Genomic DNA, 15,342 nt, shown 5'->3' with positions numbered 1-15,342 from the left:
TTTTATAGTATTTTGCCTTCGAGTTTAAAGGCTACCTTTAATTCTTCTCTTGTCATCAGCCAGACTCATCCTCTATGACCTCTGTATCTTCAATTTTCATCTTAAAGGTGTGGGGTGCGTTCTGACTGCAGACGGAGCTCGGCAGAAGGCCACTGGTTGTGGAGTTTTGATGAGGAGCAGAAATGTTTGAGGGTGGAGTCACTGAGCCAGTACAACATCAGCATAGGAGAGCAGACAAATGTACGCAGATCCATACAAATTCAGCACTCCATATAGCACCAGTTTGCTATATGGTATGTGGATGCCAGCATTTTGGGACCCACATATGGTCCTCAAGCTGGTGGAATCTAGTCAAATTAATATTAATGACCATATCAGGTTCTGAACATCAAATTCCCATCAACATTAACATTCATATTGTGTCAAATGTCAAAGTACTAATATAATAACACCACCTTTATATTGAATAAAGTAAAAAAAACACTATTTTTGTCCTCTAGGTGGCTCTGGAAGTGCCAGGATTGCCCAGCCTTTCTGAAGAGGAGGCATACGCATGCTTCTTTGAAGAGACGCAGAGTGCTGCTGCTGTTCATGCCACTACTGTCACTTGCTCTACTCCTCCGGCCCATAGGGTACCTCCTGTGCCTCATGGACAGGGTAGGACATGTTTTGCTGGACATAATCTGGTGGAGTATTTCCTTAAGAGCCATCTGTTAGGTTGCATTCAGTACTATGTTTTGGGCAACACTGACGTGCATGCCTACTACGAAATTCCGACATTTAGAGCCTGTTTATACCTGCCGTTAATATGCGTTTTGGTGATTGGATCACGTTCAGATTTTACTTAGCCACATGAAAAAACAGGTGTAGACACCCCTGCATTGTGCATCAGATTATAAATGGATCACTGAAACCACATTCAGAGGTGGTCAGAAACGAATCTCACCCACATTTAACACGGGTGTAAACGGAATGTGCGTTCTGTATCCGGATACAGTCAGGCAAGTGGTTCTGTTGTTCCATCGCTCCTCTAAACTGAAGCCATACCACCTTGATGAGAAACCGTTGATAATGATGTACATGTATATTTGTTTTTTTACATGGGAAAGTCAAATCTCATCTGGTCACACTGAGGGACGCATTTCAGTGGGAACAGACTCCTAGTTCCTGTGTCCCAAACTTTGTGCCCAGGTCACTTAAAAGGAAATGACCCTAAATGAGAAATATGCCTCTGAGATTTGATTTAGTTAACATAATGTTACATCATGGTGAAGCAATGTTTCTAGTAGGGCAGTCTAGTCAGAAGAAAGCTCTTGTCTTGTCTTGTCACATTAAATCATTTCTCACGACCGAGTTCAGAGTGCACAGTTCGTAATATGTTTGACTATTTGTTTTGCTGTTTTGACAGATTTTGTGTCAGTCACTCTGTCTCTACGCTTCATGAATGTAACTGTGGCAGTTCAAGAGTTCATCTTCTATGACTGCTCTCTTGTGCAGCAACTATCAGACACCATGCCGTAAGTATTTTACTCCACCTGATAAATTATGGGCCAATAACATTCAGTAGTAACCTCACAAATTGTACCACACAGTAATTAATACATAATAATTCATATTAATGACCAGCGCTAAGTGAAGGCCTCTTGGGCCTTCAATCAGAGACATGAATACAAGCTCTATGTACACATTTGAATGCCTGTATCAGCAAAAGATGCACCTGAAAGGGGCTGTAAACTTTTTTGGTTAGTCTATTTATGCTATATTATACTATTTATTGTATCATACTATTTATGATATATTATGTTATCTATAGGCTCCTGTGTGAATGCTTGATCTTTAACTTCATGCCTTTTAGAAATCAGGACAAACTTAACCTGCTTAACTGTTCACAGACACAGAACCTTTGATCAGGTGTTCTCAAACCTTTCTATGTACTCTGCCCTTGAAGGGAATGGGAGGAGTTGATTTGAGTGTTTTATGATGTTTTCAGGACCAAAAAAAAAAAAAGTCGGCAATTATTGACTGTCAGTGTCTCATACAGCTCTAAGTTTCAAAAACACAAATACATAACTAGTGATGAAGCTAATTCCTATATTAAGGTAGCCTGTAGAGGCCACTGTAGTAAGTAGGCTTTATCAGCCCTCCACTTTCGTAGCTTTACACACTCATATTCTGTACACAATAAACAGAGCTGAATCAGGCAGTTCACTCTTCACATACTGTATACATTACCTGACACTTTAGGAATATGCTATATCAGTGAAGTCTTCTGGTTAATCTTCATTAGCCCCTGCTGAAATTGTTAACCATGTAAAGGCCATACAGTACTGAAGTGCTGATTGTATTTACAGTGAAAGCCTTTTTACCAGTAAACCTGTGTTTTAACTGATGTGGAAGGCACATTTCATTCTTCTGTTTGACTTTCATTTTGTTGATATTTTCTTTGGTGTTGCATAAGAGCCCAGTACGTAGTGTCAAACTAATTCAGTATTGAGACATTGAGATATTATGTATTTGCTGTATCTGATGACTTCGCTAGCTTGCTAGATTAAAGTGACCTTCTCTTCATTTAAGATGAGCCTGTCTAATTCTGTTGTATGTATGGCTTTGTGCTCATAGAACTGCAGCCTTAGCATTTCAGAGTTTTAGGTAAGAGATCTGAGAGCATCTTGCTTGGTCTCATCTCAGTGACAGATTTCTCTCTGATGATGTAGCAGCTGCCTCTGACATTCCTCCTCATGAACCTCCATTTCTCTCGCCTGCCTTTACTTCCTACCAATAGTTCCCAGTATGCATTTCACCAGAACTTTAGATTTCACTCATGTTGCCTTTAATTACGGCATTGATGTTTAGGAAGCCATGGATATCAATAGTTTGATGATTTCTGAAGAATTTGTCTGATTGGCTTTTCTGTAGTTCCAAAACGCAGTCTGGGCTAAAACACTTGTTATAGCTTCAGAGTGAATAGGCTGGGGGTGAACCTGCTGTATACTCGATAGATGAGTATACTGTGAAGCTGCTGCAAATGCATTGGTTTTCATGACATCACTGAAACTGTGAATTAAATTGTTTTGTTTTGCAAATGGTTATACACAATATGTCCAAATGTTTGTGGACTCCCCTTCTAATGATTGCGTTCTACCACTTTAAGCACTCAATGCTGACACCCATTGCTTGTCTAGTGGAGAAGTATTGCCAATAGCATAAGACTCTCTGGAGCAGATAACCATGCGCACATACCCCCCCCCCCTCCCCATACACACACACCCCACATTGAGCTGTAGAGCCATGGAACTTCTGGAATGATAGTTGGTGCTCTATCCCTTACTTTTGGGATGAGTAAGGGAGTTGGTGAAGAGGTGGGCTGTTGATCATCCAGCACCCTGACCTCACTAACGCTCTTGATGCTGAATGCTATCAAATACTTAAAGCAATGCTCCAAAATATTCCAGAGTTAGAGGTATTCCAACGAAAGCAGGGCAAACGTTTTTTTAATACCCTTGATTTTTGAGAAAAAATATTATTTAGCAGGCATCCCAATGCTTTTTATCTATATAGTATATGAAGATTTACCTTAGCATTCAAAGGTTAACAGAAGGCATTTTTCTCTTTTGTTTTTCTTTTTTTCCCCATTTCAGATGTATAGGGTGTGTGAGTAGTCGCTGGAGGTGTAACTGGTGCATCCATCAGCATGTGTGCACACACCAGGCCACGTGTGACCAAGGGGTAATCATTTATAACCAACATGTAAGTGTAAATGGGAGGTAAACTGATTTTTGTGTATTTCATTAAACTGTACAGTCTGCTTTGTAATTATACAGCAGGTCAGTCAGAGGTGCTTAACACACACTAATCAGCCATAAAATTAAAACAATTGATGTGAAGTGAATAACACTGATTAATTGGTAAATCGGCAACTGTCAAGGGTGGGATATATTAGGCAGCTAATGAACAGTCAGTTCTTGAAGAAAAAAATGACAAGCTTAAGACTCTTAAGAAGCTTAATTTTGCCAAAGGCTAAAATGTTATGGTTAGATGACTTGGTTTGAGTATCTCCAGGATTTACCTACCAAAAATGCTCCAGGGAAGAGCAACGGGTAAATCGGTGACAGGGACAAGTGAACCCATGAGTCAGAGATGCACATGGAGAGTGACGCTTAGCCTGTCTGGTCCATTCCCACAGTAGAACTACTGAAGCACAAACTGTGAATGTGTTGTGGAGACCATGGTCTGACAGGTTATAACTGTTTGAGTGCACAAGGGGATTCTGATTGGTGTAGGTAGTAATTTGTGTTGGCTTACTAAATCTAATGGTAGACTGCTGAAAATTATGTGTTTGTGTGTGTGTAGTCCATCAGTGTTGTGTCTTTGTCAGTATTTTGCCCATCACTTTCTGTTAGAATTTGTGTTGATCTAGTTTTAATTTTTTTTGCATCTTTCTCATTAATACCCTCCTGTCTATCCCTCCCTTTTGTCCCCTCCCTCTCCTCACTCTAACTGTACAACCTCAAGTTCAAACTACCAGCTTCTTCTCCTACAACAACAACTGACTTAACTAAGTTCACGTCAGCTATTCCCATACATCCCACCACGGATGTACCGCCACACATACCAAGAACATCTATAGCCATGACTGCTCCCCCTCCTACCTCTCCAGAGCCAGCTGCAATCCCCTCTACAGCCGTGGGAACTAAACCCCCTGTCAGCAACCTGCCCACCACATTCCAGCATACCATGCCTTCCTCAACCCAACAGCCTCAAACCACAGTGGCAGGGGCCCTCACTCAGCTTAAAGACAGCATAGCAGGTGGGAAGAAGGCACATGTGGGTTTGCTGTCAACACCAGCTCCTGGTGGCCATGGTGAAGACATGGCTGATGTGTCCCATAAAGAGTCAGCGATAGATTCAGTTACAGTTCTGGTCCCCACAGCCCCTTCTGGGGATGTGCGCATTATGGGGCCGTTAGGTGAAGCAGTGCCAGCCTCCTCTACTGTTGTGGTGACCCTTTGGTCAGAGGAGACTGACGACGGGGAAGCCTCTCTTGAGACCGGGCCTCCAGTGTCCTCTGCCTCCGCTCCGTCTGGAGACGGTGAGGAAAATCCTGTCTCAGCTGATTTCCCTCACTCTCCGGATGTGGACTACCAGTCCGATCCAGCCGTCTTTTTCCTCCCGGTGAGTAAGAGTGGGAGGTGTCCTGGTAAAAAATGTAGAGCTGCCCCATGCCATTGATTTTACCATTTCATGGGTACTGAGATTAAGCCCCAAATACAGTAAAGTACACATAGCCCCACCCTCCAAGACAAATGAAACAGTAACAGATTGAACAGCTGAAAACTGTGTTTAACTGTTTTTTTTTTTGTTTTTTTTTAAATAAGACAGTCTGTTAAACCAGTCTGTTAAACCAGTGATTCTCAGTGCTGATACTGGAGTACCCACTGCCCTGCGTATATAGTATTTTACTTGCTTCCAACATACCTTTAACTAATCATCTAATTAATTAGCCCTTTCTAATCTGAAGTCGGTGTTATTATTGTGCATAATAATGTTTAGAGCAGAGAGTAGTGTAAGTATGAGTTCATATCCTTCATTCCTACACTTATACAAAGGATTTTTGAGGGATGGCACCGTTCAAAGAACCCTCATTGTTTTTTAAGAGTGAACTGGTGAGGCAGATTCTTCTGGCCTCTGGCTCAACCAGCATAAAGCAAGAGCAAGCAAACCCTAGCACTTCCAAAATCAAGCTGCTGGCCAATGATTGCATTTAAAGCTGACCAAGCTCTTCAACTGACCTTTCATTTGGTTAATCAGAAGTAGTTTTAAGTGATCTACTTAAGTGCTGCCCATCCAAGTAAATCAAATCAGTCAGCAAATATCTACACCTAAATCCAGGAATAAGCTTATGTGTTTTGTCTTTTCTCCACTGTTTCACTGTGTCCTTGTGTCCTCATAGAAAACTCCTCATACAACACAACCTGACAAAAAATAGCACTGAGACTGCTGTTTTTTGAGCAGCAGGCCATTTGTCTTTTGCTGTTATTGGGCTTTGTTTGTGCCCTAGTTGCAGCTTCATGCAGTTTTGACGCATTTGATCGTCTAATATTACATACTGATGTGCTGAAGTAATTCGCGTGTATGAGACACAAGTATGTCGCATTGTATCTGTGTGTGTATGAATCAGGGTGATGAGGACTCACTGGTCAGCGGGGGTTCCTACTCTTGCCCGTGTGTTGAAAGCGTTCAAGGTTCCTTCCTCCTACCTGTTAATATTGAGAGGAAAATCACTCTGGTGGGACGCAACCTGCACCTGTATCAGGTAACATGAGACACAAATCTGAATCCTTAACTGTCACTGTCAATTTTGTAGGTAAATTATTTAGCAAATTAGTTTAGATCCCTGTTCTCGTGCCCTGTTTTGTGCTTTCCTGAATGCTACTGTATACCCCTTAATTAATAATAAATTGATAGTTGACTTTTATTTAACCTTTATGTGCAGGGGTGTTAGCCTGTGTATAGCATGCATGACACATTATGTCATGCATGTGGCACAGGAAATTTTTGATTTAAAACATTTTTGTTTTCCAGATTGTGTAATAGAGTCCATTTTTCTAAAATCCCATTAGTTTCTGCTGCATAGAAATTCAGCAGTTCAGCAAATTCAGTAGTTCTTAAATATTGGCATGACTATGGATTGTTTAATAGGTTAAATTAGGAAAATGCATTAACACAGTTTCTAAATGGTGCCATTAAGTTTTTTTTGTTAAAACGTTATTAGCATATTGATTTTGACACCACTAATATCCTCAAATGCCTCTTAATGACACCAGTAAGGTGTATAAGAAGGTTTGGACTTAATTGTTGTCTCCTGTATGTGTGTGTGTGTGTGTTCTTAGGATGAGGAGCTGGATTATGAATGTGTGCTGGCTATCGAAGGCAGGTCTGTGGTAGTAGCTGCATTTGTGGAGATGGATGACTCACAGCCCTCCCTGTTCTACATCACCTGCCAGCTGCACCAGGTCTTCTATATAGCTCTTGCCCTCACAAACATATGACATTTATGAAATTAACATTAAAATATTACACACATATTCAGTGAGTTAGGTACCTATAATTTGTAACTACATTCATTGGTCACTTTGTTAGATGAGCATTACTGACTGTAGCTCATCTGTAGCTACCCAAATATTCAGCCACTGTCTTCCCAGTCCTGCAATGGAGAAAGACCATTAAAAAAACACTCTGACCACCATATTGTTTGTGTGGTGGACCACAGGACCATATGATGGTACTGACATGTTAATAGTGTATGTATATCAAGCACAGCAGCCTTGCTTGTAATTTTACACAATTACAATGAGAATAGTCTGCAAAGCAAAGGAAAAATATCCCACTATCAGTAAATTATGTACGGGAAGGAGCTTCAGTCTGCTGTACTGTAAATCTGAACATCTACAAACTGTACCAACAGAACAAATAGCTCTATTAAAGTACCCAGTAATGTATAATTGCATTAATCTCTGTGTGTTTGTTTTAGTACTCCTACTCTGCAGCTGTGGAAGAATATAATGCTACGATTGCAGTAAGACGACGAGGCTCCTTTAAGATGGACCATCCTCAGGGCCTGCACGGTAAGAGAGCCCAGTTTAATTATCTTAACAGTATGAGAGTAAACATATTTGAAGAAAATATTACTTATTATCTTCAACTGGAAGGTAAGGCCTTAATGTAGATCAGAATGTTGGAAAAGATTGAGCTGTACCTCCTGTACAACATCCGGAGAATTCGACCCTTCCTCTCTAGTGCGGCCACCCAGGTACTTGTTCAGTCTCTTGTCACTTCCAGACTTGACTACTGCAACTCTCTTCTGGCTGGTCTCCCTCTGCACACCATCAGGCCCCTGCAACTTCTCCAGAATGCAGCGGCACGGGTCGTCTTCAATGTCCCTAAATTCAGCCATGTCACTCCACTGCTGCATTCTCTCCACTGGCTTCCTGTAGCTGCTTCCCGCATCAGATTGAAAACCCTGACGCTGGCCTACAAAGCCAAGAATGGACGAGCCCCTCCGTACTTGATGGCAATGGTCAAAAGCCAATCCGCACCAAGAGCCCTTCGAGCTTCAAGTACGGCTCGGCTTGACCCGCCCTCAAAATCGGCGGAAGACAAGCGTCCAGGTTTTTTTCTGTCCCGCACCAAAGTGGTGGAACAAGCTTCCCCTGGGTGTCCGAACAGCAGAGTCGCTCGTTGTCTTCAAACACAGACTGAAGACCCACCCCTTCCGAGAATACTTCTTCGAATAGCAGAGTACTATGGTCACCTTATTGACTTGTGCTTAGTAATGTCTAAACTTAAGAGGTATCTTTAAATTATTAGTCTATTCTAACTAGCTGAGGTATTTCTTGGGTAAATAGCAAAGCACTTTTGTAAGTTGCTCTGGATAAGAGCGTCTGCTAAATGCCTTAAATGTAAATGTAAATGATGCTGTGTTGACATTAAGGCCTGTGTTTGATTTACAGTGAGGTTGTACAACTGCTCAGTGGGCCGCTCGGACTGCAGCCGATGCCATACAGCGGAGCCTCAGTATGGCTGTGTATGGTGCGAGGGGGCACGGTCCAGCTGTGTCTTCCACAACTCGTGCACCGACCACATCCAGCCCACCTGCCCTGCACCCTACATACACCTGGTGTGTGTTTGTGTGTGTGAAGTGGTTAATGTGTGTAAATGGTCATTGATATCTAATTGGTACCTGGAACACTAACAACTAACTAATATTTGGCAATGGTCTGAAAATGATGTCAATCTTTATGTAACTGCTTTGAGAGTTGAGCATCCGCCTTCAGGTTGCATTAAAAGTGGCGATCATAGGGGTCCAAGCACTTTGTGCTGTTATAGAGCCAGTTAAGCACAAAAAATGGGAAGTTCTAAGAAGGGTTTGTAAAAGGTTTGGGTCTCAAAAAGAGATTTTATTTTAATGAACTAAATAATTCTCTGTATTTTAGTCTCAGAGTACACTGAAATTCACCAGACCAAATCAGTTTCTCCTTAAACATATTTGTTTGTACTGTTTTCTTGATGCATTGCTGTCAGAGCCCACAAAAATGGTTACTTTCTGAATTTGACAAAATTTTCAATACTTGTGAGTTTTTATGTCTAAATACATTGATCTCTTTGTGTACTGTTAAGAGATCCATATTCCTAACACATATTCACTTCAGGTTAAGTCAGCTGAACCAAGTTCACCATAAACCAAAAAAAGCAGCATAATGGAAAATCTTCTCACTCATTCATCATAGAGGCATAGAGAAATACCAAAGTGCAAGGCAGGGACAAACAGTAAAGCGCCTGGTGTAATACTAAACTGCAAAGACTGTACCATACTGTTATCAGGCAGTACACTTGCAGTACTGGACAACCACAAAATTATGTACAAAAAGTATTATACCAAGTTGTTTCAGCTGTCCTGACAGTCTCTCTAATAATGTTGTGCATTGTGTGGTAGATAGAGCCTCTGTCTGGTCCAGTGGAGGGCGGCACTGTGATAACTATCTCTGGATCAAACCTGGGCCAGAGAGCAGAGGACATCCAGCACTCTGTGACCGTGGCTGGAGTTCCTTGCACAGTTATGCCCAGTAGATATGAGGTCTCCTCCAGGTAACTCTAATTTTAGAAACATGCATTTTACTATTTCTGACCAATACAGTTCACCCAAACACCACTCAGGGTGCAAAGTCAGGGTGTGACTGTGAATACTTTGTTACAGTTTTTCAGGAAAGTAATTACTCTTAATTACTCTTAATTAATCTCTTAAGGATCATATTTTATTTATAATAGTTTGTTATTGCTCTATTAAATCTATTGTAAGCCTAATGCACTTAAAAAAAAGTAATTTGTAAAACTGATGTGAAACAGTGATTAATGTTAGCCTGTGTGTGTGTGTGTGTTTGTGTGTATTCAGTATTGTATGTGAGACTTCAGCTAGTGGAGGGGAGAGAAGAGGACAGGTCTCTGTGGAGGTGAAAGGTGGTGGTACAGGACAGTCTGTCCAGCACTTTCGCTACCAGGTAAATGCCTGAACTGATTTGGTAAAAAAAAATGCAATAAAAGTGCACTATTCTGTGAGGGGATTTTACAGACTCTCTTTAATTAGTCTTAATTTTCTTATCTAACCATTCCAACATTTAGGCTTGCTTTTTGATTTGTGTGTGTGTGTGATTTCGATTCTCAGGACCCAGTGTTACTGGGAGTGTACCCGCTGAAAGGCCCAATGTCTGGAGGCACATCACTTACCATCACAGGGCGTGGCCTACGTACTGGCCAATTGAGTGAGATCAGTGTTCTGATTGGCGGAGTGCCATGTCTCATGTGAGTTACAATGTTCTCATCTCATTGAATTGTAAAAGCAGAGACAATAAAGAACATCAGCCAGACATCTGTTCCTTCACGATGTCAGCTATGCACTGAATACTGAATAATTAAAAAGAACTGTCAGCTTTAATGAAAATCACTTGTATTTGCAATGAAGGTTAGTTTTGGTGATGTGTTGTAGGTGGTTTTGTTGTGGACATGTGTTAACATGATGATGAATAGTCACTGTTTGGAAAACTTGGTTTACAGTTCTCTGGAACTGGAAGATGAACAAATCGAATGTGTGACCGGTGGCAGTAACAGAACAGGAGAACATGGAGTGACTATACGGTTTGGTAGAGCAGAGCGCCATCTATCGGTTGCTTCCTATCACTACAGCCCGGATCCCAACATCACCACTGCTGCTCCTTCAAAAAGTTTCCTCAGGTATATTCTTATTTTTAAGAAGAAATATTTACCAGTTTCTTGAAGAGCTTCATGAACCGAAACTTAACAGATGACCTCAAAGAACATTTTGTTGACCAGTGCGACCAGTCTAAACCTGAACCATCGCTCCAGCTCATTCAGACACACAGTATGTCTTTATTATTTTACCTGAAAAAATTTAGGTAAAATAACCAGAGGTTTTGGGAAACACTCTGTAATTAACAGACATTTTAATTACCTAGTTGCCAGCATTACCAGACTTTTGCGAAACTCACTTCTGGTTGTCCAAACACCTAATTATGTGGCTGCTCCACATATAATGCTTACAGAAATGATGGCCTGATCTAAAATAATTTTTTCCAGAACATTTGTTTGAACTTGCATCACAAACTGCATGTTTTTAAAAAAAAACTGGTGTTCTACACTTCTATACGGTACCAGATGCAGTAGATATCTACCCCCAACTACCCCCAAAATGTATGTTCAAAATGAAAATTATTATAAAATATTTTTTTCTTATCTGATTGCCCAGTGGGGGTCGTGTCATTAGAGTTTCTGGTCAGAACTTGGATGTGGTTCAAGAACCTCACATCCGCGTGACCTTGAGCCCACTGGAGACAACCTTTTTGGGGCGGAAAAGAAGAAAGAGACGGAGTGATATAGGCCCAGGGACAATAGACAAGCCCTGGCCTCTCAAACGACACAGGCGCATAGTTCCAGAGCCAGGCTGTCCTGAAGAGAGTCTCTGTGATACCAAGCAGGTAGGCTTTGAATGAGTTTGGACAAATGGACTAAACAGACCTGCTAAAAACAAACATTAACAGAGTAATGTTAAGTAAATGTTAAGTTCGAATTGTGGACATTCAGGGGTTCCTTATGACGATATATATGTGTATGTGTAGATTGAAGAGCGCTGTACAGTCAACAGCTCCACTTTGCTCCTGTGCCCAACACCGGAGCTGGGTCCTGAAGCTCGCCATGCTGCCGTCAGCGTCCACTTCCTGCTGGATAACCTGAGCTTTGACTTTGAGTCGGTCAGTGGAAGCCCCTTTAGCTATGAACTGAATCCCATCCTCCACCCACTCAACCGAGGTGACCCCAGCAAGCCCTACCGCCACAAACCTGGAAGCATCATCTCTGTGGAGGTACAGCACCTTTTCACCTAGAGCGCACTCTGTATAACATAATGCAGTATGTTATAAAGCATCACAGTATGTGTGACAGCATTACTCGATTTTCAGTTATTTAAGTCTCTTTGCATAAAGATTATCTGCCAAATGCCATAGAATTTGTCTCAGCCATACCGCAGTGTTAAATGAGTATTTTGCTTTTTGATGTAGGGGGAGAACTTAGACTTGGCCATTTTTAAGGAGGAGGTGGTGGCTCTGATGGGAGATGGAGTGTGTGCTGTGAAGACCCTCACCAGGAACCATCTTTACTGCGAACCTCCTACCCAGCAGCCCTCAGTGTCTGCCACCAAGAAACGAGAGGGCACAGACTCTCTACCAGAGTTCACAGTGAGTCATCATAATCATTAGCTGTTTCATTCGGGTTCACTGGAATGTTTGTCTGTTCACTGGAATGAAAGCATCTATTCATTAATTGATTCAGATGACTCATTAACAGTGAGTCCTCAAAGTTGCAGTTGTTTCTCGTTAATCATTTTCAGGCATTCAGTTTGGTGTGATTTCTGAAACTGGAAAAAATGTGTGATAAAAATAATATCTGTAAATATATATTTCTCTCAGATCATATTTCAAGTGTATCCTCTGCTGTGTGTAGGTACGAATGGGGAATCTGAATTTTTCCCTAGGAAGGGTGCAGTATGATTCTCCAGGCCATGCCATGTTTCCTCTGGAGGCCCAGGTTGGGGTGGGTGTTGGCGCATTCATTGTGGCTTTCATCGTGCTGGTCATCGTGCTCATATACAGGTACATAAGACTTTCAAACAGCAAACCCGTTTTTCTTACGTTCACAGACGTAACACAATTTATGATGGTATCAGGAATGTGTCAGGGATGGTAAAGAGGTGCACACATGTAAATTTGTAAATTTGTCCTGTAATATCATGTTTTACATGCTCTAGTATGTCCTCATACTTCAAAAATGGAAAAAAAATGGTTGAGGTAGCATCAAAATTAATAGATATAAGACCTGTGTAGAAGAGACAGCCTAATAACAGTAATAGGCCACACCAACAGTAAATAATAACAGTGCAATTACATAACATGGCCTGTAGTGTTATTTAAGTGATTTAGAGTTTTAATCAGGTCTACATTTTTAGGTTGAACCCAAATACATCCCAGTGTTTCTGTTCAAGCCCAGTCTGACATAACAGTTTAAGTTCAACTGCAACTCAAGCCCAATGAAATGTAAAAACTGAACCACCATCGGTAAAACCATGCTGCATACATTCACAAGGTTCTGTATTTCTGTATAAATCTGATAGAAAATGTGATCATATCTTCAGCATGTCTTAAAATAGATAAAGAGAACCTAATTAAATAAATTATTTACATTATTGTTAGTAAAATATCAAACATTAAATATCTTTATTGGAAAAAAGTATGTGAACCCTTGATTTCAGTAAGTGGCATGATCCCCTTGAGCAGCAATAATTGGTGACCAGTCCTTCCCAACAGTTTGGAGGAATGTTGGTCCATTCCTGCTTTAACTGATGAATGAACTTGATGGCATGAACTGCTCATTTTGGGTCTTTCACAATATATCTGTTGCATTAAGGTATGGCATTTGATTTGGCCATTCCAAAATGTTGAAGTTGAAATATACTTGTATGTTTAGGTTTGTTATTTAGTAAAGCTTTTACAGCCTGACATTTTCTCGTGTATAAAGTTTGATCTCCAGAGAAGTCTATGCTTTCAGTGGGCATGACCACCTGCATCTCGTCGATACGCATTATGCAAGTCAATTTATTATCGTAATCAGTGACGTCAGTAATGATTACAAAGTGCTCCGACCCTACTCCATATCTTTATATACAGCAACTCACATGTAACATAATAAACATATGAAACATTATAGACCAACCAAATTTTACATGCACACCCTTTTGGCTGCACTGAATCGTATGTTCCTGAATTGATTCATGATTAGCTTAATGTTTTTAAGTAATGAAACTAGGGAGGAAACCTGACCTGAAATTACCTGAAATTATACAGCAAGTGAGCGGTCAAGGTTCAGAGAAATGTTTCAGATGTTACCAGATGGAATGCTGCTGGCATTTGGTTTCCTACCACCGGGTCTAGTAAGTCCCAAGATACAACTTTTAATCAGCGATTGCTAGGCGGTTTAATGAGTGACATATTTCACAGGATCTCATAAGCCCCAGGCACTTACCGTGCTGGCTAAAAGCCTTCCATGTGCATATTTGTCTGAAATTTAAGAATGTAGTTGTATGTTCTTCACCAGGCGGAAGAGTAAACAGGCTCTGAGGGACTATAAAAAGGTTCAGATTCAGCTTGAGAACCTGGAGACCAGTGTGAGAGATTGCTGCAAAAAGGAGTTCACAGGTATAGTGTTTTGTGGACAACACACCCCAAAAAAATGTTTAGCAAAGCCCATGCAATATATCAGAGTAATATATTAGAACGTTCATTTTATTATTTTTAGATTTAATGACGGAGATGATGGACATGTCCAGTGACTTGGTGGGGTCAGGAATTCCGTTTCTGGACTATCGTACCTATGCTGAGAGGATCTTCTTCCCCGGCCACCGGGAGTCGCCACTGAGACGAGACTTGGATGTGCCAGCCTGTCGGCGGGCTACAGTGGAGCAGGGCCTGGTTCAGCTCTCCAACTTACTCAATAGCAAGCTTTTCCTTACCAAGGTAGCCTCCTGTACCCACAAAAAACATGTTTACACAGTTCAAGATTTAACGTCCAAATAATATGACAAAAAGCCTTCATGAGTGTTGAATTTGTGAAGTTGTGTTTGTGCTCTATCCATAATTGCAGTTCATCCACACTCTGGAGGGGCAAAGAACATTCTCTCCACGAGACCGTGCATATGTGGCCTCCCTGCTTACTGTGGCCCTGCACGGGAAGCTGGAGTATTTTACGGATATTCTTAAAACCCTCCTAAGTCACCTGGTGGAGCAGTACACCACCAAGAACCCTAAACTCATGCTGCGCAGGTTCGGTTTTAACAAACTTCCTAAAGTGACAGTTACACATTTTACCTGAAATCTAGTTAATAAGCCAGAGCAAGTATGGTTATTTTTCCCTGGAGCTACAAGGCTAATGTAGCTACCAAGTAATAGGAACTTAAATCCCACAAATTAGCATCAGACAAACTACATGATAACAATAGAAAACAGCAATCATCATCAAGTCTTCAGCAGACCATCTTTAATCTCATCTTGTTTTTTGTGGTGTTGCAGAACAGAATCTGTGGTTGAGAAGCTGCTGACCAACTGGATGTCCATCTGTCTTTACTCCTTTTTAAGGGTGAGTTCAAGACATTCAGTTTTCCATTATCTCTCTGATGAAGGTGTGGTCCAGCTCTAACCATTCTCATTTATGTTTCTGATATAAAAA

General features: G+C 41.1%; 1 protein-coding gene across 4 annotated transcripts in view; it reads left to right on the top strand.

The window, feature by feature from the left end:
• Positions 1–15,342, top strand: part of plxnb1a (plexin b1a) — a 63,140-nt gene that overhangs the window by 41,444 nt on the left and 6,354 nt on the right. For 3 of the 4 annotated variants that reach the window (XM_072696054.1, XM_072696052.1, XM_072696053.1), the window contains 21 exons: positions 108–240; positions 501–657; positions 1,409–1,517; positions 3,639–3,747; positions 4,513–5,172; positions 6,179–6,313; positions 6,891–7,013; positions 7,532–7,625; positions 8,511–8,677; positions 9,494–9,645; positions 9,950–10,055; positions 10,220–10,356; positions 10,609–10,785; positions 11,318–11,546; positions 11,688–11,930; positions 12,126–12,302; positions 12,568–12,716; positions 14,215–14,315; positions 14,416–14,633; positions 14,761–14,939; positions 15,186–15,252. In XM_072696054.1, the coding sequence (XP_072552155.1) occupies positions 108–240; positions 501–657; positions 1,409–1,517; positions 3,639–3,747; positions 4,513–5,172; positions 6,179–6,313; positions 6,891–7,013; positions 7,532–7,625; positions 8,511–8,677; positions 9,494–9,645; positions 9,950–10,055; positions 10,220–10,356; positions 10,609–10,785; positions 11,318–11,546; positions 11,688–11,930; positions 12,126–12,302; positions 12,568–12,716; positions 14,215–14,315; positions 14,416–14,633; positions 14,761–14,939; positions 15,186–15,252 (3,622 nt within the window). The remainder of the gene's footprint in view (positions 1–107; positions 241–500; positions 658–1,408; positions 1,518–3,638; positions 3,748–4,512; positions 5,173–6,178; positions 6,314–6,890; positions 7,014–7,531; positions 7,626–8,510; positions 8,678–9,493; positions 9,646–9,949; positions 10,056–10,219; positions 10,357–10,608; positions 10,786–11,317; positions 11,547–11,687; positions 11,931–12,125; positions 12,303–12,567; positions 12,717–14,214; positions 14,316–14,415; positions 14,634–14,760; positions 14,940–15,185; positions 15,253–15,342) is intronic. The other variant, XM_072696055.1, reaches the window with a different exon arrangement.

Source organism: Salminus brasiliensis, chromosome 14 (assembly GCF_030463535.1).
Source record: "Salminus brasiliensis chromosome 14, fSalBra1.hap2, whole genome shotgun sequence".
NCBI classification, from domain to species: domain Eukaryota; kingdom Metazoa; phylum Chordata; class Actinopteri; order Characiformes; family Bryconidae; genus Salminus; species Salminus brasiliensis.
The sequence above is the reverse complement of the archived record's forward strand: the minus strand, read 5'-3'. Positions and strand labels throughout refer to the sequence as shown.